The sequence below is a fragment of the Chelmon rostratus genome, chromosome 9, assembly GCF_017976325.1.
Source record: "Chelmon rostratus isolate fCheRos1 chromosome 9, fCheRos1.pri, whole genome shotgun sequence".
In the NCBI taxonomy this organism is placed as follows: domain Eukaryota; kingdom Metazoa; phylum Chordata; class Actinopteri; order Chaetodontiformes; family Chaetodontidae; genus Chelmon; species Chelmon rostratus.
In genome coordinates, this window is record NC_055666.1 from 23623272 (window position 1) to 23635968 (window position 12697).

Below are 12697 nucleotides of genomic sequence, written 5' to 3' on the forward strand. Positions count from 1 at the left end.
AATCTAAAATTATACATGTAGTCCGTCCTTTTTATAATAGCATAAAATTAGCTCCACCTCTACCAACTACATCAGTAGAATCCTGCTTTTATATTAATGCACATGTAATAATAATCTCATGATATATATGATGATATATAATCTAATTAGTGCTGTAACTTTTAATGCAGCAGTAAAATACAACTTGCACATGAATGCAGCAGTAATATAAATCCAAAAACATCAGATATAGTAGTAAAACACTGGCAGGGACCATTATCGAGCAGAATGACAACTTGTACTTTTTAATACTTTAACTTACACTGTGGTATTATTACTTCATTGTGGTGTGTCCGACAGTCTTTGAAAGCGACATTCGTTCCACCAACTTGTTGCACATCCGGGGAAACGCGCCCTCCTCCCTCTCTGTCTCTCCCCGTGTATTTTAGCTGGAGCCCGGCCACACTTTAGTCACTCCTCGCTGCGAACCGGAGCGCAAACATGGCTGCTAACAAGGTGATCGTGTATGGCGGAAGAGGCGCTTTGGGCTCGAAGTGTGTCCAACTTTTCAAATCCAAAGGATGGGTGAGCAACAACAGGCAGCTTCTAGCCCTGTATGCTAACACTGTGTTGCTATAAGCTAGCTAACGGTCTCTCCATGTCTGTCTGTATGAAATCAACAGTGGGTTGCCAGCATCGACATGGTTGCGAACGAGGAGGCGAACGAAAACGTGATCGTGAAGTTGAGTGAATCTTTCACCGAGCAGGCAGCACAGGTAAGATACAGGTGACATTAAGGGGCTAACTTCCAGGTTTGATGTTCCTGTCTCACTAATGTCAACCCGAAGAGCTAACTGGTCACTGAAGCCCTCACCACCATCAACTAAAGTCCACGAATTGGCATGATATAAGTGGCATAAATATAATTTGGTTATTGTTTTCATGTTTTGCATTGTTTCTTTGCTAGAAAATATATATGCTAATGCTGCGTTCAAAGACGCATGTGAAAAGAAGAGGAACAGACGGGCGCTTGTGCAGCTGACAAGTGGCTTCGTGAATGTGGCACTTCTAATTTTTAGCTTTTCATCATGACATCGCTGGTTTGTCTGATTATTTTAGCTTTATTTATTTTTTGGTGGCAGACGTCCCCTTTTTGTTACAGCTCTATTTTATAAAATGATGCAATATCCTTGCAGCCTTGTGACAAGTGTGAAAAATCTATTTTCAATGGTGTTTATACAGTTAATGCTGGGAAGAACGAGTTAAACAATACAATATTTTATGTAATTATTCTATAGTTGCATAAGAGATACTATATACCGCATTTATGTGTGTTTATCTGCCCTGTATGCATAACTTGGAGGCTGCTGTGAATGTTTTCTTCTTAATATCCTGATTTTGTGTGTTTGCTTGAACGCAGCACAAATGTATTTATTCCAGCATCTGAGCTGGTGTGTGAGCTGAAAAGGTCTTGACATTTAAAAGCCTGTGGCTTTATGAAAAGGTGTCAGTAGTGATCTCTCATTTTGTCCAGGTGACGGCAGACGTGGCCCAGTTACTAGGGGAACAGAAAGTAGATGCCATCTTGTGTGTGGCAGGAGGATGGGCGGGAGGAAGCTGCAGTTCCAAAGGTCAGAGTTCAACCTCTGTTTGCTGTAACATTAATCATCAGCCATTTATTCCCTGCAGCAATTCATGGTTAAATTTAAACTCGATGTAAATAAATTGCAGCAATAAAACTTGTATTTATGTAATTTAAGGTTGCAACAGTAATTGTAAAAAAAATAATCTCTGGTCAAAGGCCCACTGGTTAGCCTTATTTTAATAATGTATTTCATTTTGTGTGTTCAGAGGATTGTCAAGACTTTATTCTGGTTAAAAGGATCAGAATCCATATTCACTGTGCATCTTATTAGCATTTGGTCATTAGATCATCTGTGCTTGCTGTTTGTTAATTAAAATACAGATAAACAGACGTAAAAATAAACTGGCTGCTGGTGGTAACGTTATTTTTAACAGACAGACATGAGAGTGCTATCTGTCCTCTCATGTAACTCTGCCAGAAAATAAAGAAGATTATAGATTACAGTATGCCAGCGGAATGAAATGAGGCTTTCCTTTATAATACTTTTCCATGTCTCCTTTTAGATTTATACAAAAACTCAGATCTGATGTGGAAACAGAGTGTGTGGACCTCCACTATCTCCAGCCACCTCGCCTCTCTGCACCTAAAACAAGGCGGACTGTTGACTTTGGCCGGGGCCAAAGCGGCCCTGTCAGGCACCGGAGGTAAGGCACACACTTGCGTTTACCCCTCTCGTGGTGATGACCCAGTTTGGCAGAGTGTCACGTCAGGGCTGCAGGCAGACAGCGATATAATGGAGACTTTATTGTGCAGATGTGTTTGTTGTCCAACCTGCCAATTCAAATAATGTGAGTAATAGAAAACGCTGCAGGGCTTAGACGAGGGAATTGACACACTGATCAGAGACACGAGGGATCTCACGCGGCTCACAACAGTGTGAGGAAAAGGTGTCGATAAAATGGATCCAGGAAACAAAACAAGATAAAAGACAGAATAGCTGATGAGCTCTGTGGAAGCGGAGGGGCTCAGTGCTCCGACTGTTTCATAAACAGTATGTAAGTGGTTTGACTCCCACATCGGCCTGTTTGTCCATCAGCAGCCTTGAGCTCTGTTAGCGTCCTTGAGCAGTCAACCCTGACCCGCACACTCATTTTAACCTGCTGGATCCTCACCAGGTAAATGATTAAAATGTAGCTGATTGGGGATCATTAAGGTATCTGGGGATTGCATAAGGTTAGATTATTAAAGCTGGAGTAGAGATGATTTTCTCAGACTATAGAGTTCAGAGCCACAGAAGACTTTAAACTGTTTTCACAGGCTGACTGTTACTTTTAAAAAAATTTGATCTAAACGAAAGCGCTGAAACAATTAGTCGATGGGCAGAAAATAATTTGGCAACTATCTATCTATTACATTCTGTTAATAGTGTCAGTCATGCAGCTTCTCCAACGAGATCATTTACAGCTTTTCTTTGGTCGGGTTTTGGACTGCTGGTTAAAACCATTCATTGACCACTGGGGAAAAAAATTCGACAGATTCATTGATAATCATGTCAATATAAAACATGAATAAAGATATAGAATAACAACCACAGACAGTCAAACCAACACCTGTGATTTGCTTTGGAGTTGTTCACCATATTTACACGATCATTCCAAAAATGTACAACCCTGATTAAAAAGAAGTTAAGATGCTGTGTAAAACATAGATAAAACAAAGACAATATATTTAATGTTTTACCTCATTAACTTCATTGATTTGTGTAAATATCAAACACCTGTTTGGAACATTGCACAGGTAAACAGGTTGGTTGGTAGCAGGTGATAGTATCATGATTGGGTATGAAAGGAGCATCCTGGAAAGGCTCAGTCGTTCACAAGGGAGGATGGAGCGAGGTTCACCGCTTTGTTAGCACATGGTTGGACAAAGAATATTACTTAATGGGCTCAGGAACACTTTGTGAAACTGTTATCGATAAAAACTGTTTGCAAATGATTGCATTTTGTTTTTATTTCAGTTTTACACAGCATCCAGACTTTTACTGGTATCTGGGTCGTACAAAATACATAAGGACGGTTTATATGGTCAATATGTTCTTTTGAAAGAGCATAATTGATAAAACTGAATTATCGCTCAGCTCTAGAATTGAACAAGAGGCTTGCGCAAGAAAACTTATCAACATATTATGAATGTTGAGCCAGTGAATTTTGTTCCACCTGTAGTTAACCATTGGTAATGTGACACCAGCTGGCCTCATGTCAGCCTCTGTGGCACCCAGAGAGGCTTTGGTTTGGTGCCATGTGATGTCCAGCCCCCCTCCTGTGTCCAAGCCAACCATGTGATGGGCTGAGATCCAACTCTACAATATAATGCCCTGGCTCAGCACTCAGCACAAAGCCCACAAACTCATTGGCTGAGGGCTTTGGAGGATGACTCAGCAGTTGTGGCTCCATATTGACACATTATCCACATGGACGGAGCAGCTGCACTGATACAGTTCCCAATATCTGTTGTTCTCTTTTGACTTAGCTTGTATTTCTGCAGGAGATGCCCTTCTGCAGAGCTGATTGTATTCTCAAAAAACTCAACGTTATTATCCTTGTACTCATCTGTGCAGTGGAAACATGCCAGATTAGGATCGCTAATTCTCTCGACTTTGAAGGTAAAAAGTTTTATGAATGGGCCTCCAGGTACATGTTGGAAACATTATCAGCAGATGTGGGAACCTCTGCAGATCTCCCATCAAAGCATCATGTCGGCTAGTAAAGAAAATGGGATTGACCTAATGTTCTGGCTGGTCAACATAAACATGTTTCCTCTCCTGAATAAGTCACCTTAATGTTTGATAGTGTCCATCAGAGCAGCAGATTACCTTTACTTGACATTAAAGATAACAGACCAAGAAAGTTGTCAGACCACATGAAGGTTTTTGATAATCCGAACCTTTTGATTCAGGATTTAAAACAGAGGTTGGACCCTAGAGGGAGTTATTGCAGGGGTCTTCTCAGTGTTCTACATGTGACTTTTTCATAATCCCTCCATCTGATTATCCGTTAAGATATGCAAAAGATATCTTCTGCTGTTTGAATGCACTGCAAACAATGTTATTCACTGTATTCAAGCAATTTATTGCCTATTAATCTCCCTACGGAAGCCCAGTCCAGTCGATGAGGCCTGTTAACATCAATAATTCCGCATTCTAACCAAAATATTCTATATATTCAGATTTAGCCTAGTTATAACATAAATATTTACTAAGCAGAGTCAATTTAGAATTTACACACAAACTCCATCTGATGTAAGGATTAAAGAGGCAGGAAAATAAGGTCAACACACCTCTCAACATCAAAATGCTTTTAAATAAGGATGTAAACTGGGAAGATTAAGAAAAATAGCAAGTAGTTAATGAGAACATATGAAGGAAGTTAAGGTTGTTCCACAGTGTTCTCCGTTTCTTGGCCTGAATCAAAATCAAAAAGCTTAATTGCTGATTTTTTTTTTTTCTTGAACGTAGCATCCACACGCAGCCTGTAGCCTGCATTATTTCTAATTATGGCTTAGTGACCATTGCCAAGACTGTTGCTCAAGGTGAGAATCTTAATTAATAACCTTAATTGGTCTGAACTTACCCTCATCACATTTACATGCTGTTGCTCTGGAAAGGCTTACAGTGAGGGCAGATTGGGTTTCAAGGACAAATGTGATAATTAGCAGATCTAATTGCTGATGGACGGGCTGCAGCGTGGAGTGAACATGTGACCTGTTGGTCACAGGGTGTCTGAAGCTGGAGGCTAACCTGCAGCAAATCAAAGCAGTGTTGATTTCACTGTCTTTGGGCTATTGGCTGACTGGCATCCCTAACTCGTGCTTCCTTTGATTTTACACAAAAACAAAAGCTTGCGATAAAAGCCATGTCACCACCCCTTGTTCCCATTGGTCAGCTCTTTGTAAGCCTGTCATAAGATGGGTTTAGTGGGGTGTGCAGATGCTTAGCATTCTTTAGGAGCCCCTTTAGATGTTGAGAGGGGGGGCGCATAATGTTTCCAGATGCTGAAGCTACAAAACATTCCTAGGAATTATCCAAGGCTGGGTTCATGTAGACATACAGTATGGTGTTAAAAAAGAGAGAAGAGAACAAGCAGGCATTTTGTAATATGTAGTATAAACATGTTCAAAATGTTCCTCTCATAGATCCTAGATGGGTGTTTTTCCTCTTCACCTCTCTCTACTACATCAGTGTCAGCCACTCCTGGGCACAGTGTTTGTTGCATTCATCTACGTTGCTTTCGCAAACTGAATTTCCTCGAGGATGCTAAAAGAAATGTTCTATCTGTGATCCCCAGGCATGGTGGGCTATGGCATGGCCAAAGCTGCCGTCCACCAGCTGTGTCAGAGCCTTGCAGCAAAAAACAGTGGGATGCCCTCCGGAGCTGCTGCTGTGGCTATACTACCGTGAGTACGGCTGTGAAACGTCGCATGCACACATGGGCTGAATTCCAAATTGGATGCTTTTTATTTTAACTTACGGGATGTATGCAGTTGTCCGTGCAAAGTACATACAGTTGCTTGCAGGATGCACTACTTTCATACACCCGTTGCAGTCTGCAGCACCAGATTTGAAGTAAAAAGTATGACATGTGCTGTTGACAGAAGCAACAAAAGGAAACTATTCGACTTCCCTGAACTTTAATATCCTGAAATATTGTAACATGATGCTCGTAAGCTGCACACAGCACATTCGTGTTTACCGACCTGGATGGTCTGCGATGCTTTATGACAAAGTGACAAGAGATGTTCTCCCCTGGATTATGGTTATTGTTTGCTTTTTTTTATTTTTATCCTACTTTTTTATTAGTTATTGTTGGCAGCAGATTTTTATTGGCCAAACAGGACAAAAATGCAGCTCTCAGTTTATGTGGATGGGATTCTCTCTGCTGTTACAGCCTTGTTTTGACCTCTAGGTTGAAAGAAGTGGTGTATATTCAACACAAGCAATGTGCACCATGCAGCTTTAACACGCCAACAATGCAAGACGCCAGTAAAAGGAGCGAACGTGAATGCTGCTGTGCTGTAAAATTAGCTGTGCCTCATACTCTTTTGTGATGTTTGATGGATCAGTTCTAGGTGAAGATAAGCTGCAGGAATAAAAAGATGGATAAGGCCGCCAATTTCACCCGGTAGATCTCTGGTTGTGCTCTGGTTTTAGATGAATGACGCACACAGTAGCCTTTGCATTATCGCCTCCTCGGCTCGCTTATTGAATTTAAAGCCAGTGTTTTTGCACTGTCACCGTGAGAAGCTAGAAATGGCTTTTCAGGGGTGGATCTAGCTGCTGCTCTCTCTTTGGTTGTGCTTTCCACCAGCATGAGGCTGGACTGAGTCTGCCTCTCCAGCATGCTGTCACATCTGTTCAGCATTAGCCCCATGACTTGCATTTCTTTTGCAGCCTGCATCCCCCAACCCCCTCTTGTTCTGCTGTACCATTATATACCAACACTATGTAGCATTTGTGGAAATTCGTGATGTAGTGTTTCCTGCAAAGGCTCTTTATGGTTAAACAACGGCCATTTAGTGTGTTTTTAAAAGCAAGTATAGTAAGTAGAGGGATGCCCACTCTCAGTATCAATACAGTTAAATACTACTTAAAGGTGCAGTCAGCAATTCTAATCCAATACAGTTTGTCAAATTCATTTGAGTCAGAAACTATTGTGTTACGGATGCTGTTTTTTTGAAATTTGTCCAGTATTACTCTGTGGCCACAAAACTGGCTGCAATATAATCCCACTGGAAGATTATGGAAAGGATCCCTGCAGAGGTAGACCTTTTTGTTAAAGAGTAAGTTCCTCTTCGCTTAACCAGAAACAGCCATTATATTGCTCTCGCCAAAGCCACCAGACTCCATTTACAAAAATAGTAATTTTATCATTGTAAAACACACTTCGTTCAAATGCAACAGAAACAAAACGTCCATAAATTTGGATTAAGGAGCGCTGAAAGCAGTGGTGTATTTGTTTATTATTTAAATACCAGCAATCTGTCTCCAGCATCACTTACTACACCTTTTGATTTGATTTGTTTTTGTTTGTTTTTTTTAATGCTCTTGTACTTAAATGTAGTTTATACACAATGATAAGTCCCCTCTAAATACCACAGTGCACCAAGGTCAGGATGTTTTGCTGTTTATAAACTATTCCACAAGGACATTGGATGTTGGTATTAGCATGATTGCGCTAAAGGTGACATGAAAAGTGTGCCGTGTAATTGAACACAGTGATATTTGAAGTCATGAATATGATAATGGGACAGAAACATGATGCAAATGGCTTGTTGTACCCAGTGCTCTCTGTTTGTGGTCCGTGTGTGTGTGGAGGCGCTGCAGTCTGCCAGCCCCCTCCTTTCTCTCGCCACCACTCAGACGCTGGTACTCACCCTGATTGTCATCTGCCTTTATTTGACAGGGTTACCTTGGATACGCCAATGAACAGGAAGTTCATGCCTAACGCAGATTTCAGTTCCTGGACACCGCTGGAGTATGTCGCAGAGTGAGTGCTGGGTGCTTATTTACAGGCTGTAGATGGGATGTGTAATTGGATGCTCATATCTGTTCTGATCAATACCAAATGGTTGACTTACATTATTTCTTTTGCTCTGGAGTCATAAATTAAACTGCTGTATTTGGTGTTTACATTAGCCATCATAGAAATACATCATTAAAACACCACTCAGTGATTTATTATTTTATTTTCATTTCCACCCTCTAGTTCAATTATGATATAAATCTGCTTCAGTGGTGTAATTAACCCTTTTTTGCTTTTTTTTAACCACTCTACTTAACCTGCCACACGATTAAAATGATTAAAAATGATCTCATATGTTTAAGGTGTATAGAAATGTACAGTATGTGGCTTACAGATGCAATAAATCACCATTGGTTTCTAATTATTTAGGTTCCTTTTTGAGTTGCTGTACATATCACCATGTAAATATTAAATATACACATGAGATGCAAGCTATATTTCACATGTTCCAGTATTTTTAGATGAGTATGCAACATAGTGAAGACTCTGTGCACAGGAACGGTGAACTTAGATCAATTCCGCTCAAGTGAGTCTGAGTCGAGGACATAATAGTACGTGTCTTTCATTCTGTGTGCGCACCACTCAGGCGCAGACAGGCATTGTTCGGGTGGGTGTAAGACTCCATGTTGTGCATGTTCTCTGATCACGACTGGCCCCGCCAACACAGAAACATGTGTCTGATTTACATGCTGTGCTGTTAAGGCCACTGTGGGCAGGTACATTTCTCTCTGATTGTTCAGTGTTGGGCCAAAGAGCCTTTAAACATCATGTTTAGATCACAGAAACATGTTCGGCTATCAAACATTAAAGTTACTGGAAATACCTGACACAACATCAAGCCAGTTGAGCACGAGAGAATGAGAATACGCTGACAAACTGCAAATGAGAACAGAATGCAAAGCGCATGGCCAATTGCTTTTTTTCCCTTTAAAAACACACATCACACACATCACACACATAAATCACAGTAATTAAACCTTCCCGAAGTAAAATGGCTCCTCTTTATGGTGTAAACAGACCTCAATGTTTGGTCACATACTCGTGTCAATTTATTATTAAATAAAAAAAGAGTGACAAGGAGTGGAGATAAAACATTTCACCACAAGATGGCAAAATAGACCTGCGCTGGTCTGGCTGTGCAGGATGATTGATGGCACAGGTGTGTGTATGTGTGTTGTTTGCTCATTTCTCGCTCATCCGTTTCTTCCCTGTCGTGTGTTATTTGTGACATTTTTCTCTTTATGTACATCAAAGATTTTAGCCTGCTCTGCATTACAGACAGCTGACTTCTGAATGCAGTTGTTTGACACATTAAGGAGCTGCAGTGACGATCAAATCTAATGCAGTGATTAATATTTTGGTATTTATTGATCTTTTCAACAATTCTAGAATGTCAGTAATGCCAGGGGAAGAGGAGAAGTTTCACTTTATTCATTATTCATATTCCTATTTATGAATGTTTTAAAATACCAGAAAAAACCATCCGGCATCTGGACTGTGTTGCTTGATCCAGTCGTGAGTAATGAGTCAGGATGAGTCACGTCTTAGAGACGGCCTTTCCGGTGTTGTAGGAACATTGGAAACGTTGCGTTCTGAGAGTACTGAACTGTGTTTGTGTGGACACTCAGTGTAGGCCAGGGGAGATTAGATGGGACTTGATCCAGTTTGATAATCCCAGAGGAAACAGATCTCTGTCAGGGTCTGAGGACAGAAATAGAAATAATCTGGGAGGTGGGAAATGAAGTGAGGTGGCTATCAGCGCTTCATTGTCCCTTTTCTTGCTCTCTTCTGTACTTACCTTTCTGCCATTCAAATGACAAACTTCATTCATAAAACGTGAACACAATGGTTAGCTAACATCTTATTTGTAGTGCACGTCATCATTACATTTGGAACACAGTTCTAGTGCTAGTCCAATCGCACGACACGGTTTATTTACCCTCATTTTATACAATGGCTCCTGATTGGCACTTCAAATAGTCACGTTCTAGTCAACCTTATAACCACTGTTATCTTAGGGTAGCCATAGCAACAATAGTAATGCTTAGTTACCACTCTTAGTGATTAAACTACCTTGGGTTTATCTGATCTAAACAGGAAAACCCCATTTTTTGTTTAAAAGCCATTCTAAATAAATCCCACATGAGTAACAACATGCTGTACGTGCTGCTAATAAATGGATACGTCCATTAAAATTGCTTGTTTTTGCCTCTGACAGACGCTGATTGTTGTGATTTGATCCAAACATGTTTGTTCATATCTGAACTAACGTATTAAAACACCAAAGCTAAGCAATAACACAAACAAACTGATCGAAGCAGCGATACACCAGCAGCTTCTGTGTTCTGGAGCTAAAAGGACTGTTTTTGTCAAAGGACTTTGAGCATGTCGATATATTGGCTGTTTCTAAACACAGAGGATCTTACTCTTTAACACAAAAGTCTGTATAGGGATCCTTTCCATAATGTCATCATAATGACCAAAGTGAGTCAAAAACAAACACTTTTAATGGACGTACATCTGCTGTGTGCATTGCCTGAAGGGATTATGTTGCAGCCATTGCTGCCTGTTGATCTACTGGACCATCTGCAGAAATGTAGACCCCAAAATATGTAAAAATACAGGAATTACCCTTTAATGTGCAACAAAGATCCCTGTCCTGAATCGAAATGAGGACATTGTGTTGATATTGAAATTGCATAAATTAAGTTGGACATTCGCTCTGATAGTCTTGAATAAACACACATGTACCTCTCTATGGATAGAAGGTGTTTTAATACTACAAGGTAGAACAGACATGTGTGTAACCATCGCTTCCATGTCTTTGTTTTCCTCCAGAATGTTCTTCAGCTGGGCCACAGGGACAAACCGGCCGGCTTCCGGAAGCCTGATGCAGCTGCTGACCTCCGGAGGCGAAACCCAGGCTGTGGCCGTGCAGTAGAGGACAGAGTGGAGCTGTGGAGACGGTGATGGGGGTTGGGAGGGAAAGAAGGAAGGAGAAGCGGCGAGGAGGGAGAGATGAGGAGATGGAGAGCATAGAGATATGGACTGGTGGAGTGGAGGAGGAGGAGGATGTGGGGAAGGAGAGTTAGAGAGATAGGAGGAGTGATGAGGGTGTAGAGGTGAAGAAGAGAGATGGTGACAGAGAAGGAGCTGAATAAAATGAGGAGGTGGAGAAGAGACGGTGAGATGGGTTTGTTTTGTAGGGGTGAGGAGGAGGAGGAGGAGGAGGAGGAGGAGGAGCCCTTTCATTGCAAATGCAGCCTCACAGCGCCATCTAGCTGTAAATCCCTATAGTTATTGTAACAGTCAATCAGACTGGGTTAAATCCAGTAATGGTGAAACACTATTAGCCAGTTTCGGACCCACTTGAAGGTGCACGCTCCACTCTTGTACAACAGTTTGGAGACTTATAAAGAAGTATTCTCACAAAGATCAGCAAAGTGAAGAGTGTTAAAGGAGAAATTTCACATTAAAATGTGTGTGTGTAGCTCATTTTTGATCATGACTGTGTGGAAGCTGTCACTGATTGAGATACTTATAATTTGTCATACCAAACCTTGTAATTCTGTGTCATAGTAATGTTACTACTATAATGTATAAAATAGCTGAAAATGATTGAGCTGTGTTAACTTTTTCACCACATTTTTCCAAAATACACATCAGCAACTTCATACCTACACTAGCGACGGTCATTTTCTTAAACAACCTATGAAATTCAACACTTGACTGTGTTGGTCTGGCGTGGCGTGAGATCTGTGGACCTTCCTGTTTGTCCCCTGAAGGTCCTCTGCCACGGCGGGACCTCAGAGCCGAAGAAAGCCGCTGTCTTCTCTGAAATGCGGACAATGCAGCTTAAAGTGGAGTGGCCTTATTTTATGTCTGTAGCTATAGAGTCCAAGTGTCCTTGGTGTCTGTGGTATGAACAGTGGTGCTCTGCTCCTGTTGTGGGTTTTCTAAATGGTGTATTGTAACTGTGTTACATTCCCACTAAAAGTCAAAATAAAGAATCAATTTTAGAAGTTGCAAATTTGTTCTTGACCTTGGAAACAACAGTGGACAAAATGATCTCACCTCAAGGTCCATTTAGTCGCTGTTCTGGAGCTTTCAGGTGTTACACATTTGAATTCACTCTGTTTTCTGTGTAGTTCACTGTACTTACTTTTATTTCAGTGTCTGAATTCTATGCACAATATATAGTACCCTCAAATGCCAACAATGCAGCAAAAAAATAATTGACATGTACACCAAATTACTGATTAAAAAAACCCAAATCTAAAACCTACTGCCTGCTAAAGAGTAAATTTAGGTGTCTGTTTTATAGAACATGGGATTATTTTATCTGCACCCCTCGTCTTCATCAGTTTCCTCAGCAGTTGAATAGTAAATGTTGAAACTGGAGTCTTTTCCTGAGCTCTTAAAAGCACAATTTTTAACATTTCTGCATTAATGTCTAAAAACTGCTTGACCGATGTTGTGTTGTTTCCAACAAGGTCGAAACCCAGAGAAATCTATAATTGTTTTCAAGGTAATGGTGCGTTTCAATTGGTCGCCC

At 40.8% G+C, this 12697-nt stretch overlaps 1 protein-coding gene across 1 annotated transcript; it reads left to right on the top strand.

Moving 5' to 3' along the window:
• The first annotated feature begins 394 nt into the window (after positions 1–394).
• qdpra (quinoid dihydropteridine reductase a) lies at positions 395–12166 on the top strand. Its single transcript, XM_041944043.1, has 7 exons — positions 395–564; positions 663–755; positions 1514–1610; positions 2128–2268; positions 5908–6016; positions 8023–8106; positions 10981–12166. Exons 1-7 carry the CDS (start codon positions 481–483, stop codon positions 11081–11083), a joined length of 711 nt encoding a protein of 236 aa, XP_041799977.1. The 5' UTR covers positions 395–480; the 3' UTR covers positions 11084–12166.
• The last annotated feature ends 531 nt before the right edge of the window (positions 12167–12697 follow it).